Here is a 16,300-nt window from a genome sequence, read left to right as displayed (position 1 = left end):
ACATATCAAAACAATTTACATATTATATAAATTTGTATAATATTCCAGTTTCTATTCGACATATAAAAAAACTAGGATTAATATAGTAGATTGAATTCCTAATTTTTACTTCTTTTAAGATGAGCTCTGTTAACAAATTCACCACTTTGATCAAGATGTCTCAAGTAATCATTCCTAATCTCTGTTACTTCAACTGAAAAATAAGGACAATGATTTGGCTCCATACAATAGGCATATATAAAGAATTTAGTTTTAATATATTTGTCATGAGGACTTTTTGTAATCTACTGATGTAAGTATACAGAAAGACAAAGTATAATATAAAAAGTGAAGATTTTATAAAGAGTGTGAAAACACAATGAAATTTTTGCCATTCAGTTTACTTTGTTAATATGTGGTTGGCCAAAAAGTTTGTTTGGGTTTTTCTGGAAGATGTTACAAAATTTTTGGCCAACCCAATATACTGATTAAATGTACTGTTATGCATATCTAGTCTTACCTGAACCATTTTTGAGATAGCCATTTGCATCTACAGTTGTATACATGATGTAAGGTCCAGGTTGATTTACTCCAAAGGGCTACAATAAAAAAGAAACAGTTAAGCCTTGGAAAGTAAGTGCATCATCGGAAGTTTCAGGCAAATCTATTACAAAAAGTAAATACTTCTATATAAAATTCTTACATATTAGATAGCAGTTAGAGAACATGTTCATAAATAGATAACCAGTGTTATGGTTATTAAAAACCTTGTATTAGTAGAAAATGCTTAACTTTAAATGATTTGATAATTTTATTTATATAGTTCATTGATTTTATTGGATAGTTCTAAAATCTAATAATGTCTCTTCCTTATTACATAAAGATGAATATTTTAGGAAATTTTCTTTACTACTTTTGGTCCCACCTTAAGTAGTTTTATTATGACATTTCTGTTGACTATAGCATTGCTTTTCCCTTCAGGAATGAACTGGAATAGTTTATATTTTCCCAGTAAATATAAATAAAATCCATCCATTGTAATCCTAATAGAATAAAAAATACTGATGAGTTGTTCTAAAACATTTTATATCCTGCAGTAGACTTAGAGAATACATTCTTTTCCAGTTAAGGAAGATGTGAGTTTTATCATATATATAAATGTTAAAATATATTTGGTTATGCCTCTTTTAAATTTCTATGTAAATGGAACCATACTTTATGTATCCTTCTGTGACTGTTTAAAAAATACATTAATGTGAGACTCATCCATGATTAAGCATGTACTATAGTTCAAGGTTGTATTCTACTGCATGATTATAGCATAAATATTTTTCATTCTTTTGCTGATCAACACTTGTTTCCATTTTCTTTGGCCATGAGAAACATAGCATTCTTATGTATGTCACCTGATGCACAGGTGGGGAGTACTCCACTGCATGATTATAGCACAAATATTTTTCATTCTTTTGTTGATCAACACTCATTTCCATTTTTTTTGCCATGATAAACATGGCATTCTTATATATGTCACCCAATGCATAAATACAAACATTTATCACTTCTACTAGCTGTAAATTACTTCACATGCTTAGTAACAAACATCACTAATGTGATATATACTTAACGCAAAATATTTCATCTCTTATGGGTTTGTTTCTTTGGAATGGTGAATGCCCTTTAATATTTTATTTTATTTTATTTTTTTTTCAAATATACATCAAGTTTAATATATGAAAAGCCATTCACTTTTATTGATTAACATATAGTAAGTTCACACATAATCTAAATAAAACTTTCCAAAGTTTGCTCTATAATCTTAGATCAAAATACAGATTACAAGCATCTGGAAACATTCTTGTTCTTGTGATACAGTGGTCAGAGAAATGTGATATTTATGGTACCCTTTAATATTTTAAACCTGTCTCATTGCAGTGAGGCTTGGAGATAATACTTGTGAGACTATATTTATCACAGTGTTGTAACCTCAGATTCATTTTATTACCCATGGTCTAGTTTCTGTACTGGAAGACTGGTATCGTAGGCTATAAGTACTGTATTTTGTGAACCTTCCCAATTAAATTCCTGAATATTTTTTTCTAATTCACATTTGGAAATTTCATACTCCTATCTATAATATCTTATTTTACAGATTTTATAAGTTTTTTCTTTTTTCCTACAGTCAATTAAAAAAAATCATATAAACAAGTCTCTGTTATGAGGCCTAGAGCTGAAATTAACTTCCCACCATGCACCAGTCACTCTGACATTGAAAAACAAGAATCCAGAAATCCAGACATGATTCCTCCATATAACAGTTCTCAAAGTGTGGCACAAGGACCCCTGGAGTCCAAAAACCCCATTGGTAACAAGTGTGGGTAATCAGCAGCAACACTAAGGAACAAAATAGCAAAATGGCAGACATAAACCTACCTTACTAGTAATTATAGTAAATGTAAATAGATTAAACACTGCTATCAAAAGGCAGAGATAAGCAGGATAGAACAACATCTTCCAAGTATATGCTGTCTATAAAAGACACACTTTAAAAACAAATGTTTTTACAACAAATAGGTTGAAAGTAAAAGCATGGAAAAGATGTACCATGGAAACAGTAACCAAATAAGAGCTGGAGTAGCCATATTAATATCAGACAAAACAGACTTTAACATAAAAATGTTATTGGAGACATAAAATGGGAGTTTATAATGACTAAAGAGTCAATGCATCAAGAAGACAAAATTATAAACATAAATGTGCCTAATTGAGTTCTCAAATATATGAGGTATTGATGGTTGAAATAGATAACAATAGGGGATACTCTTAGAATTACTAATAATTCACTAGTGTCATTAATGGATAGACCAATGAAGCAAAGACTTGGCCAACACTAGAATAGATTTTGTAGATTAGAACGCTCCTCAACTTTAGCAGAACACATACTCTTCTCAAACATACAAGGAACATTCTCTAAGGGGAAACATATACTAGACCATAAAACAAGTTCCAATCAATGTAAAAGTACTGACATTTTTACAGTTTGTTCTCTCACCACAACAGAATTGAACTTGAAATCAGTAACAGAGCCCACGCACAACAATGAGGAGCTTTTGCACTGCAATGAAGACTCAGTGTGGCCAAACAAAACAAAACAAAAACAACCACAGAAAGAAACATGAGAAATTAATAAATGAGTGGAAATTAAACAACAGACTTCTAAATAACCAGTAAGTTATGTGACAGAGTTGGAAAAATTCACTGATATAGCTTCAAATTCCACATTACAACTAACTTAAGTAACTGCCACTGTTGAATTTCAGGAAATTATTATTTAATAAAACAGAGGTTAACATGTAATGGTTTTATTGTTTTAAAATGATTTAATAGAAATATTTAAAATTGTTCCAGTTTTAATTTCAAATAGAAAACTGATAAACAAAACTCACATAAGAACAACTATTTGGAGTCTTCAGATTAAGAAGTTTTGAGAACTGCTGCTCTGTACTATGTACATATGAGTAATTCAATCTTTACTCTGCATTACCATTGGATATGATATGACTGATACCTGAGCCTATGTGTTTGGTTTCTTACCCTTTGGGAGGCATGCATGCTCAGCTGCTCAGTTGTGTCTGACTCTTTGCCATCCCATGGACTGCAGCCCACCAGGCTCCTCTGTCCATGGGATTTTCCTGGCATGAATACTGGAGTTGGTTGCCATTTCCTCCTCCAGGGGATCTTCCTGACCCAGGGACTGAACCTGCATCTCCTGCACTGGCAGGAGGATTCTTTACTACTGAGTCACTGGGAAAGCCCTCTTACCCCTTATATCATAGCATTTAACATGTTTTAGGAATCACAGCTTATTGGGAGCAGAAGCCCAGAAGCAGAAGAGTGAAATTAGAGCCAGTACTGGGAGGAACACTTAAACTGTGATTGAAACATTGCTGGAAAATCAGTGTGAACTAGTTTGAGAGTTCCTATTTAACCTGTAGAGGAGGGCAAGCTGAGAAGCACTTGTGCAAGTCACAGCTTAGGGACACAGGTTCACTACAGTCTGAGATTTAATCAGAGGATTATAGGATGCTTTTCCTACCATAGTTTTATACTTCACCACCACATCAATTGGGTTGCTAATAATGAGATTACAGTTAAAAGATCTGAAGACCTCTGATCCCTTTAAGAGAAGTCTGTAGGGTGACACAAAGACAATAGAGACAAAAACAAAGATGCTAGAGGGAACTTCTGTCTCTTGACAGCAGAGCTACTGCAAACAGTAACACAGTCTTAGCTCCTAGCAGATAAACATAAATCCTCATCATGAAGGCTGATCTACCACAGTTCCTTTCACCCAATACCTCATGTCTGGCTCTCAACAAAAATTTCAAAGCATGCTAAAAGGCAGAGAACAAAGTGTGAGTAGACAAAGCAAGCATCAGAAGCAGACTCAGATATGGCAGGGATGCTGGATTTATCAGACCAGAAATTAAAATAACTGATTAATATGATAACACCTCTAATGGAAAAAAGTAGACAATATGCAATAAAAGATTGTTAATATAGGCAGAGAGATGGAAATGCCAAGAAAGAATCTAAAGGAAATGGTAGAAATAAAAAATACTGCAGTCTTATGGACTCTGTGGGAGAGGGAGAGGGTGGGAAGATTTGGGAGAATGGCATTGAAACATGTATAATATCATGTAAGAAACGAGTTGCCAGTCCAGGTTCGATGCAGGATACTGGATGCTTGGGGCTAGTGCACTGGGATGACCTAGAGGGATGGTATGGGGAGGGAGGAGGGAGGAGGGTTCAGGATGGGGAACACATGTATACCTGTGGCGGATTCATTTTGATATTTGGCAAAACTAATACAATTATGTAAAGTTTAAAAATAAAATAAAATTAAAAAAAATAGATCCAAACCACGTAAAAAAAAAATAAATAAAAATAAAGACTTTAAAGTTTGGAAGAAACAAACAAACAAACAAAAAATACTGCAATAGAAATGAAAAATGCGTTTGATGAGCTCATCAGTAGACTGGATACAGATGAGGAAAGGATCAGCAAGCCTGGAGATATATCAATAGAAACTTCCAAAACTGAATTGCAAAGAGAAAAACTAATGAAAATTTGGAACAGACTATCTAAGAACTGTGGGACAGTTATCAAAGGTATAACATATGTATTGTGGGACTACCAAAAGGAAACGGGAAAAAAGAACAAGAAATATTTGAGGAAATAATATAAGAATTTTCCAAAATTAGTGACAGAAACCAAACCACAGATCCAGGAAGTTTTTAGAAAATACCAAACAGGAAAAATACCTAAAAACCTATATCTATACATTATCACACTCAAATCAGTAGAAAATCAAAGACAAAGAGAAAATCCTGAAAGTACCCTAAGAAAAGGTGTCCAGAAATCCATGTAACACTATGATACAATTTATTTATTCAATTCATGATTTAACTCAAGTGGTAAGAATACCATATGGTATGCACCTTTTCCTCTTAGTCTCATACTGGGTCATATCTATCATAACATTTTCTACTATGATCAAGTGGATCTGATATCAAAGCAATATCAAGAAGGCCCACTTTATCATGAAATAAATAATTTCACAAGTGGGCATACGTTTGATATATGGAAAACTGGGGTAGAATAGTGTATATTTGTTTCTTTTAGTTTGCCACAAAATTGTGATCACTGATAAGTGGGGAAGGAAAATGATAGATGTGAAGGGCAGTTCAATAGGATCTGAACTTCAAATAAAGTAATCAATGAGTGAGTGGGAGGCAGGTGTATCACCTGCAGAAAAGCCCAAAGGTGCTGGACTGCTAAGATGACCACTGTAAGAGCCGCTCTGCATGCTGCACTTTACTTACGTGACTTTCTCAATGACTCTGTTCTCCTAAATTTAAGATATGGAGAATGGGAGCACTAGTGATCTCAGAAATATAACCTGCCTTAAGCGAACGGCCTTTTCTACCAATTTTTCTGCTAAAACTTTGCTTGACTAGGGTAATGAAAGAGCCACATGATGGGACTATCAGAGAAAAGAGGAACAAAGGGTCTGAATGTTTCACAAACTGGGTAGACAATTCTTGAACAGCCAAGTTAATCTTTGGCCTCCAGTTAGTCAGACTTGAACTTAATTAAAAAAAACACACATTATTTTTATTAGCAGTTTCAGATTCACAGCAAAATTAAGTGCAAAGTACCAAGAATTCCCATGTACCCTCTGCATCTCTCCTCCTCAGACCTCCCCTTCGATATGTCCACATTTTTGATATGAAAGCAGATATGTCTGACCAGGTACTCATGTGGTACTCATAGTGGCTGTGGTGACAGACGTCCCCTTTAGGAGTGAGACAGTATTCCCTGAGCTGCTCCAAGTATTGGTTGAGGATAGCTCACAGCTGAGTTCTTAACCTAAAAATTGTTCTCAGCCAAAGGGAGCTGGCCTGTACAAATTATAACCCCTTCCTGGGGACTGCCTGCATGCAATGTCTGATTGATGCAGAATACAAAGGCATGGCCCTTTTGCTTCAATCTGGGCCATCTTTGCTTCACAACTCACAGACCAACTTCTTCTGACAGTCTTCATTTCTCCAGAGGTCTTGCTCTCAAGAAGAGTCTAGATTAAATCTTTGCATGCAAATCTCTGGGTCAGGGATTCCAAATGTGTTAAATATAGGACGTTTCCCAACCATACACAGGACGTTGATGATGAAGCAATGCTTTAAAGGTGTGTTAAAAATATGAGGCTATAATCAGAATACCTAGTTCTGTGTTTTAGTTACACTATTTAATGGCTCTATGACTTTGGACAGTTTATTTCTCTGAGCCTCAAGTTTTCTCATCTTTAAATTCAGGGTAACTCCTTATGTAACAAAGGTTACTACAAGGACTCAAACAAGAATATACCAACACACACACACATACACACACCTGTGAATGCACTCATGCTTTTAAATAAAATTTAGTATTCTCATTACAATTTAAGTGAATTGACAGTTTCTTACTATTTTCACATTTTGTTATTTCATGGAAACATTCCACTAGACAGCAAGTCAATATTAAGATTATACCAAAAATTCATTACTTATCTACTATATGCTTGACCCTGTGCTATGAATGAGGTATTCAAAGATGGCACGGTTCTTGACCTCAAGGGATTACAGTCTGGGGAAATGCATTAAATATGAACAGATAAAGTGTGACCAAGTATTACACATGTGAAACGGCAGCAGGATGCCCAGAAATGATGGGAGCTGTGGTCATTTTTCCAAGTGTATCAGAGAAGACTCATTAAGGAAATAAACCTTGAGGTGAGAAAGTTTTTAGGAAAGGAACTTTATTCCTAGTAAACTTTACTTGAGCAATGAAGGACATTTTAATCACTTTTAAAAGTAACATCAATTTGATTTAGCCTATAACAACTATTTTGTGTGTATCTATCATGCAGAGAACTTTAACAGAAATATTTACAACTAAGAATTAAGGTTACTTACTGTTATCTTACGAGGACAGTCATTAGAACAGAGACCACTAAGAACTGTGGAAAAATTTAAAAAAGCCTGTTATTACTGTTATAATGTAAGCTTATATTTAAAGTGAGCTCTAATTTCCCCCTAAAATCTATTAATATGCCCTGTTGATTCATGATCACAAGTAAAAATCAACCCAGTTTCTTTAGATCTGAGTAAGTTAAATTTCTGTGTTCACTTTATGCCAGTTATTTCAAAAGCCTTTATTAAGCAGTTAAGCTGATGCCATTTTTGAAATATATAGGTGATATAGTTAATCATGGATATATAAGATACCTGTTGGCCCTGTTTCCCAGCTGGCTAGCTACATTCCAAGGATGACTTAGAATCTGACAGAGAAGTACAAACCAATTAAAACTTATATTGAAAAAAACCAAATAGAACATTTAATATTTCATATCTCAAACCAGATTGTTACCATTTATCTATTCAAATTTTCTGGGTCAAAGAATTTAGGCACCCTTGATAACCTTTATGGAAAACGTAACTATATATGCCAGCAAATTTGGAAGACTCAGCAGTGGCCACAGGACTGGAAAAGGTCAGTTTTTATTCCAATCCCAAAGAAGGGCAATGCCAAAGAATGTTCAAACTACCACACAATTGTGCTAATTTCACATGCTAGCATGGTAATGCTCAAAATCCTTCAAGACCGGCTTCAACAGCATGTGAACTGAGAACTTACAGATGTACAAGACAAACTAGATTCAGAAAAGGCATAGGAACCAGAGATCAAATTGCCAACATCCACTGGATCATAGAAAGAGCACAGGAATTGCAGAACAACATCTGCTTCACTGACTACACTAAAGCCTTTGACTGTGTGGATCACAACAAACTGTGGAAAATTCTTCAAGAGATGGGAATAGCAGACCACCTTACCTGCCTCCTGAGAAACCTGTACTCAGGTCAAGAAGCAACAGTTAGAAACAGACATGAAACAACGGACTGGTTCAAAATTGGGAAAGGAGCATGTCAAGGCTGTATATATTGTCAACTTGCTTATTTCCATGGGGACACAAAAGAGTTGGACACAGCTGAGTGACTGAACCACCACCACAAAGGATATCTGAATATTCTTTCTATAACTAATATAAGCTTTGAAACATGACTATATTACTAGCACCTCATGCAAACGAATTTCTTTATAAGAGGGCACACTTTATGTGCTAGTAAATATTCTATATGTTATAAATTAAAGGAAAATAACTGATAATACCGCTCAGTAATGAACTGTATGAATAATAATTGTGATTACTGGCTAGTTTAAATATATCCATAGGAAAATGGTTCTATATGTTTATTCATATTCCACAAATGTGAAATGATAATCATTCTAACAGAAGTCTTATACTTGGGAAGGGTATATAAAATGCAAAGGCATTAAACAATGAATGACATATTTCATCACAAAGGAAAACACCTGTTTATTTACTACAGAGCGCTTATATTAAATATGACCTGAGGAACCAGTGAAAAAAATATTTTATACCTCCAAATCAGTTTTTAATGTTTAAGTTCCTTACCCCAGCACAGTGCCTAGTTCTCACTCTCTTATTCTCACTCTATGACCTTAATTCTCCCTCTCCTTTTTAAAAATTAATTTATGTATTTTAATTGGAGGCTAATTACTTTACAATACTGTAGTGGTTTTTGCCATACATCGACATGAATCAGCCATGGGTTCAACTCTAGGCAGACATTAGTACTTATTTTTCACTTGTCCTAAAATGATTTCCCTAAGCCTTCATTAAAACATCTTGCTAAACAGTACACTATTTACTCACAAGTCTGTCTTTGTACCAGAATGAAAGTTCTGCATAATTTTTATCATGTTTTTAGGGCCTAGCCAAATGTATTTGCTCAATAAATGCTTGTTAGAAAAGGTAAAAGATGGATTATTCAATAAATGGTACTGGATAGTTGGCTACCTGGAGGAAAATAAAGTTAGACTTTGATTCATAACATGAAAATTACACTGGGCAAAGACAGTACTAATAAAGAACTCTTATGCTTCAGTTGGCTTCCCTGGTGGCTCAGAGGATAAAGCATCTGCCTGCAATGCAGGAGACCTGGGTTCAATCCCTGGGTTGGAAAGATCCCCTGGAGAAGGAAATGGCAATCCACTCCTGTATTCTTGCCCGGAGAATCCCATGGAGAGAGGAGCCTGGCGGGCTACAGTCCACGGGGTTACAAAGAGTCGGACATGACTGAGTGACTTCACACATGTGCTTCGGTAATAAGAAGCCAACCCAGTTAAAAAATGGGCGAAGGATCTGAATAGGAATTTCTCCAAAGATGATATAGAGATACAGAAAGCTCATGAAAAGAGGCTCAGCATCATTAGTGATCAGGGAAATGTATAGCAAAATCACAATGAAATGTACACAATTCACAATATCCATGAGGTGGAAACGACCCAAATGAATGTCCATTAGCAGATAAGTGAATCTGAGCACACTCTGGGAGGTAATGAAGGATAGGGAAGCCTGACATGCTGCAGTCCATGGGGTTGCAAAGAGTCAGACCTGACTGAGAGACTGAACAATAACAAGAGCGGCAGATGAATGAACAAACAAAGCTTGGTATACACTCAGAAGGAATATTATTCACTTTAAAAAGGGAAGAAATCCTGTCACATGTTATAACATGGATGAACTTTGAGGACATTATGCTAAGCAAGCCAATCATCAAAAGACAAATACTGTATGATACCACTTACATGAGGTATCTAAGTGTCAAATTCAGAGGAAAAAAAGTAGAATGGTGGTTGCCAGGGTTTAGGGGGAGGGAGAGGGGACAGCTGTTAAATGGGTGCAGAGTTTCAAATTTACAAGATGAAAAAGTTCTGGAATCTGGTTCACAACAATATAAATATACTTAACACTATTGAACACTTAAAAATGGTTAAGACAGTAAATTTTACGTTTTTTTTTTTAACTGCACACACTAAAAGGTTAAGATTGTAAACAAACAAACCCATAATGAGATACTGGCTTCCCTGGTCTCTCAGTGGTGAAGAATTCTCCTGCCAATGCAGAAGACCTGGGTTTGATCCCTGGGTAGATCCCCTGGAGAAGGAAATGGCAACCCATTCCATATTCTTGCTTGGGAAACCTCATGGACAGAGGAGCTTAGTGGGCTACAGTCTTATGGGGTCGCAAAGAGTTGGACAAGACTTAGCAACTAAACAGCAAACAAATGAGATACCATTTCTCACCCATTTTGTTGTTGTTCAGTCTCCAAGTTGTGTCTGACTCTTTGCGACCCCATGGACTGCAGCACACCAGGCTTCATACCCATTAGAATGGGTATGATTATAAAGTCAGATTACAAATTTGGGTGAAGATGTGGAGAAACTGGATACTCATACATTTCTATGGGAATGCAAAATGGTTCAGCTGCTTTGGAAATGGCAATTCCTTAAAAAGGTGAACAAAGAATCCCATTTAACCCAGCCATTCCATTCTTAGGTATATATCAAGAGGAATTAAAATATATGTCCACACAAAAACTTGTACATGAATGTTCACAACAGTATTATTCACGATAGCCAAAAAGTAGAAATCATCCAAATGTCTATCAACTGATGGATAAACAAAATGTGGAATATTCATATTGATATTTGACAATTCATGTGGATATTTGACAATTAAAAGGAATAAAGTGCTGATGCATGCTACATCAAAGATGGATCTTAAAAACATTATGGCAAGTGAAAGAAGTCAGTCACAAAAGACCGCATATTATATGACCCCATTTATATGACATATCCAGGACAGATAAATCTATGAATACAGAAAGTAGTGGTTGCCGAGGGCTGGGGCTGGGGGATTGATGGTGGCAGCTAAAGGGTACAGGGTTTCAGGATCATATGGTAGCTCTATTTTTAGTTTTTGCTATACTGAGTGGTCAGAGAAAGAAACATAATATGATATTGCTTATATGCAGTATCAAAAAAGAACTGGTACAAATGAACTTATTTACAAAACAGAAACAGACTCACAGACTTAGAGAATGAACCAGGAGAGCAGGGTGGGGGGGGCGGGGCGGGGCAGAGAGGGAAAGGGATAGAAAGTTTGGAATTGAGATGTACATACTGCTATACTAGGACCTACTGTCTAAGACCAGGAACTCTGCTCAATATTGTATAACAACCTAAATGGGAAAATGATTTGAAAAAGAATAGATACATGTATAACTAAATCAGTCTGCAGTACACATGAAACTATCACAACACTGTTAATCAACTATACTCTAGTATAAAATTAAAAATTTTTAAAGGGGTATAGGCTTCTTCTGTGGTGATGAAAATGTTTGTGGTGATATTGGCACAATTCTGTTAATATGCAAAAAGCCACTGAATTGTATACGTGAAATGGGCAAACGGTATGGTACGTAAATTACATCTCAATAAAGCTGTTACAAAATAAAAGATACCATAAAATTAAAAAAATGACAAGGGGCTATGAACTTTAAAAAAAAATACAAAGAGATACTTGCTAACATACAAAGAGCTTCTAGATATGGATGATGAGATGATAATCTAATAAAAACAAAGGATATAGAGAAGCAATATCCAGAAGAGAAAGTACAAATAATAAAAAAAACCAGGATGAAAGATACTCAGCCTCACTAGTCAGGAAAAAAAAAATCAATTTTATACCCTAACAGAAAGGAAAAAATGAAAGACCAATAAAAATGTCTGTAGGGAAAACAAAAGCAAAGATAAATGATAAACTATGAAGAATATTTACAAAATATATCACAAAAGATTAATATATACTATGGTATAAATCATTAAGGAAATGAAAAAGGACAGACCCATTTATAGAAATAAAAGTACAAATGGCTCTTGAACATATGAAAAGATGCAGAACTTTACTCAGTGTAAGAAGAATGTGAAATAAGACAACACTTTTCACTTTATAGTTGGCAAAACTCAAAAAGTTTAATAATCTTTTGGGTTGGTAAAGGTGTTAGGAAATGTGAATTCTCCTATATAGAAGTAGCAGTGTCAACATCAAATTTTCATGATGGGACATCTGTTAAAATAAAAAATACTTACAAATTCAAAACCAGGCAGAATTAATCTAAAGTGTTAGAAATTAAATTACTGGTTACCTTCAGGTGAACTGGGCTTAGCAGAAAGGGTGGGCATGAGGAAGCTTCTGGTTGCTGGTATCATGCTTTTCTTGATCTGGGTGTATTTACATGTGTATATTTACTTTGTCGAAACGTGTAGACCTCTGTACTTATGTACACTTTTCTACATGTAGAGTTCAACAGAGTTTATTTTAAAAGTGTACATATATTATTTTTTAGTAGTTCCATTTTTAGGAATTTATTCTACAGGTATTAATTATAATAACAAGAGAATGAAAATAAACTGGTATCAATAAGAACTGATTAAATTATGTTGTATTCATAGTGTTGTTGTTCAGTTGCTAAGTCATGTCCGACTCTTTGCAACCCCATGGACGGTAGCACGCCAGGCTTCTCTGTCCTTCACCATCAAATTCACATCCACTGAGTTGGTGATGCTATCTAACTGTCTCATCCTTTGTGGCCCTCTTCTCCATTTTTTGAGAACCCATGAACATGAACAGTATCCATACTACATGATACTGTTTGATAGTTAAAACAATGAGGTAGCTCTAGACTATATTGTTAAGGCTCTCTAAGTATCTTAATCTCTAAGATACATTGTTAAATGGAGAAAGCAAAGTCTAGAACTACCACTTACGTAAAATAAAAGCATATAAACACATGTGCTTGTTTAAGTGCATAAAATATCTTGGACACAAAGAAGAGGTTGCTTTGGGCGGGAAGAATTGGACCACTGGGAAACACTGGTGCAAAAGGGACTTACTTTTCACTATTATAGACTCCTGTATTTTTTTTACCATTTGCATGGTGCAAAATTTTAAAAAACCAAATTTCTTAGTGAAATAAAAATTCAGAGCACTCAGATGATATGTGGTAAACTGGACAGTGTTATGCTGGTCGGATATAAATGTCTGTGATTTTTGGGAAAGGTAACTTAGTATTGTCTATTAACACTAAAAACACAGCCTCTCAACTCATCAAATTCATGTATATGAAATATTAGAAACTACCTATGTGTCCACTAAGAGTGAAAATGCTAAATAAATTATGGAACATCTATAGTTTTATGGAATGACATGGAGCTATTAAAGCATGAGAGACCTCTAAGTGTTGACATGAAAGAGGGTTTATACTCTCTTGCTAAAATTAAAAAAAAAAAAGACAAAGGCAAATATGTTCAGTAAGATTACATTTACAAATGTATATGTTGGCTGAATTTCAGAGATATAATATTAAATAAAAGAAGTCAGACACAAAGAGTATATACTATATGATTACATTTATGTGACAGCTAGAAAAGGAAAAACTGTGGTGACAGAGATCAGAACAGTGGTTATACTTTTGCAGGGAATATAAGGAAGGGGCCCTTCTTGGGTACTGGAAATATTTTATTTTGATTGGAGTGTGGCTATAAGGGAAGGTACCTGTGTAAAATCTTATCAAGCTATACACCTGAACACCCATTGCTACAACTGTATTTCCACTGTCTTGTCAGCTCACACCTAGATGTCTGTACTCCTAGGTGGTTACTCTTGTCAAAGCCCTCAGGTCAGAACATCAATTTTTTTAATGAACATCTATTTTTTCCTTCTGAACATTGCTGTAAAATTCATTTTCTTTATCAGCACACTTGATCACAGACTTTTTTGATGAAGAATTTAAATAGTAAGTGTGACATAATTTTATGTGCCAACTAGGTGTGTCTGTGAGGGTGTTTTCAGATAAGATTAACATTTAATCAGTAAACTGGGTAAAGCGAATTGTTTTCCATAATGTGCGGGCCTCATCCACCCAGGTGAACAGAACAAAAGACTGACGTCTCCTGAGGAAGAAGCCTCCTGCCTGATGGGTCTTCAAACTAGAACACCACCTTTTCCTGCCCAATGAACTGGACACCATTCTTCCTGGTTCTACAGCTGCCTGCTGGCCTTGTGACTCAAAATGGGCATTGGCTCTGCAGATTTTGGACGTGTCAGCTTCCATAACTTTATGAATTAATTTCCTACAATAAATCTTTCTCTTTTTCTGTATTCTATTGATGTTGTTTTTCTGGAGAATCTTGATTAATTCAGTAAGTCTCTGTAGTTATTGGGTCACTGACAAAATCTTTTCTTTGTCATAGGTGCCCATTTATCAATGATACTATCAATATTCTCTCTTATTAATCTTCAACACAGTACATGGAGGTGAGTTAGTTTCTACTTCTTTCTATCTGCTCATTCTTTATTACTATGATCATGGCTTCTCCTTCCTAGAATGTTATACCACTACTCATTTTGGTTTTTCCAAACCTTAACCATCTGTCAAGGATCTAGGTTCTCAACTATCATCTTCACAGAAGACTTCTTTGATCTTAATAATCTTATATACATATAGTTCCATTTAACATTTGAGTATAAAGTTCTTTTCACTGTTCTTTAGCTATTTTTACATGCGTACATCTTCCTCTTCCAAGTTGACAGCAACAGATGCTTGCTACATAAGATAGATCCTCACTGAGAAAAACTAAGTAGCAGTCAAAGTGAAGACAATAATGTGCAAATGTGGGAGAAGATACTGGATATAGTGACTGTAAGTGCTAATAAACAGATCTACAGTATTTCCAAAACTCCCTTCATACATTCATTTTTATAGCAACTTTGCTGAGATATATATAATTCACACACCAGAGCAATCACCCGTTCAAAGGGTCCTATTCAGTGGATTTTAGTAAATTCCTAGAATTGTGCAGTCATCAACACAATCAGTTTTCATCACAATAAAGAAACCCTGTACCTTTCAGCCGTCATGCCCCATTCCCACCCCTGGCCCAAAGCTACCACTAATCTACCATTCACTTACTATATATATTTGTGAATACTTTTCTATAATAACATATGTTATTCGAGAAAAAATTTAAAAATATAGAGAAGGAAAAAGGAGAAAATAAAAATCACTTTAACCGAACTATCCAGATACTGTTACCAACTTACTATAATCCACTGTCATGGACTGAATGTGTGTACCACCCCGCCCCCAAAGTTCATATGCTGAAGTTTCATATATGCTCTACCTTAATCCTCATAGCAAGGCTGTGAAGTAAGTCTAGTTACCCTCCTCCTCCCACCCTTTTTTCTTCAAGAGCAGAAACTGAAGCTTGGGCCAGTACATTACTCAAGGTCAGAAAGGGAATGACACTCTTTAGAAAGACCATGTGGTCACTAGACACTAACTCATTTAAAAAACACATTTTCCTATATTTATATAAGATGGGAAATCAATGAACCACTGAATTACTTTATTTTCTGTACAAGATAAAATGTCTGTGTTTTGTTTAGCACAGTTGAGAGTATTTATTTGAAATTACATGAGTCTCTTTCATTTTATATATAGCAAGATAAAAATTGAGTTCCTGTATCTATTTTTGTTTTTAACAAGACTTCCTCTATTAAATTTGAAGTTTCACACTGTAATAGTGTGAAATAGGGTCATAATGAGAAGATTTAAATGTATCATAGATATACATATCATACATATGTCATATATATTATATAGGTATATCTTGGTTTACTGAGCTTTGCATTATTACACTTCTCAGATATTGTGTTTTTTATAAAATAAATTGAAGATCTGCAGCAACCTTGTGTCAAGCAAATCTGTCAGGGCCATTGTTCTATCAGCATTTG

The 16,300-nt window shown here is 35.0% G+C and overlaps 1 protein-coding gene and 1 long non-coding RNA gene across 3 annotated transcripts in view; one reads left to right on the top strand and one right to left on the bottom strand.

Moving 5' to 3' along the window:
* The window catches only part of LOC113875379, an 82,512-nt gene extending 66,259 nt beyond the window's left edge, over positions 1-16,253 (top strand). Inside the window, exon 3 of the long non-coding RNA XR_003506232.1 lies at positions 14,431-16,253. This is a non-coding gene — a long non-coding RNA (uncharacterized LOC113875379). The remainder of the gene's footprint in view (positions 1-14,430) is intronic.
* Positions 1-16,300, bottom strand: part of ITFG1 (integrin alpha FG-GAP repeat containing 1) — a 296,211-nt gene that overhangs the window by 50,004 nt on the left and 229,907 nt on the right. For both annotated transcript variants that reach the window (XM_027513694.1, XM_027513693.1), the window contains exons 13-14: positions 7,491-7,534; positions 500-578 (exon numbers count right to left, since the gene is read on the bottom strand). In XM_027513694.1, the coding sequence (XP_027369495.1) occupies positions 500-578; positions 7,491-7,534 (123 nt within the window). The remainder of the gene's footprint in view (positions 1-499; positions 579-7,490; positions 7,535-16,300) is intronic.

Source organism: Bos indicus x Bos taurus, chromosome 18 (assembly GCF_003369695.1).
Source record: "Bos indicus x Bos taurus breed Angus x Brahman F1 hybrid chromosome 18, Bos_hybrid_MaternalHap_v2.0, whole genome shotgun sequence".
Lineage (NCBI taxonomy): Eukaryota > Metazoa > Chordata > Mammalia > Artiodactyla > Bovidae > Bos > Bos indicus x Bos taurus.
This window is presented reverse-complemented; position numbering and strand designations above follow the sequence as displayed.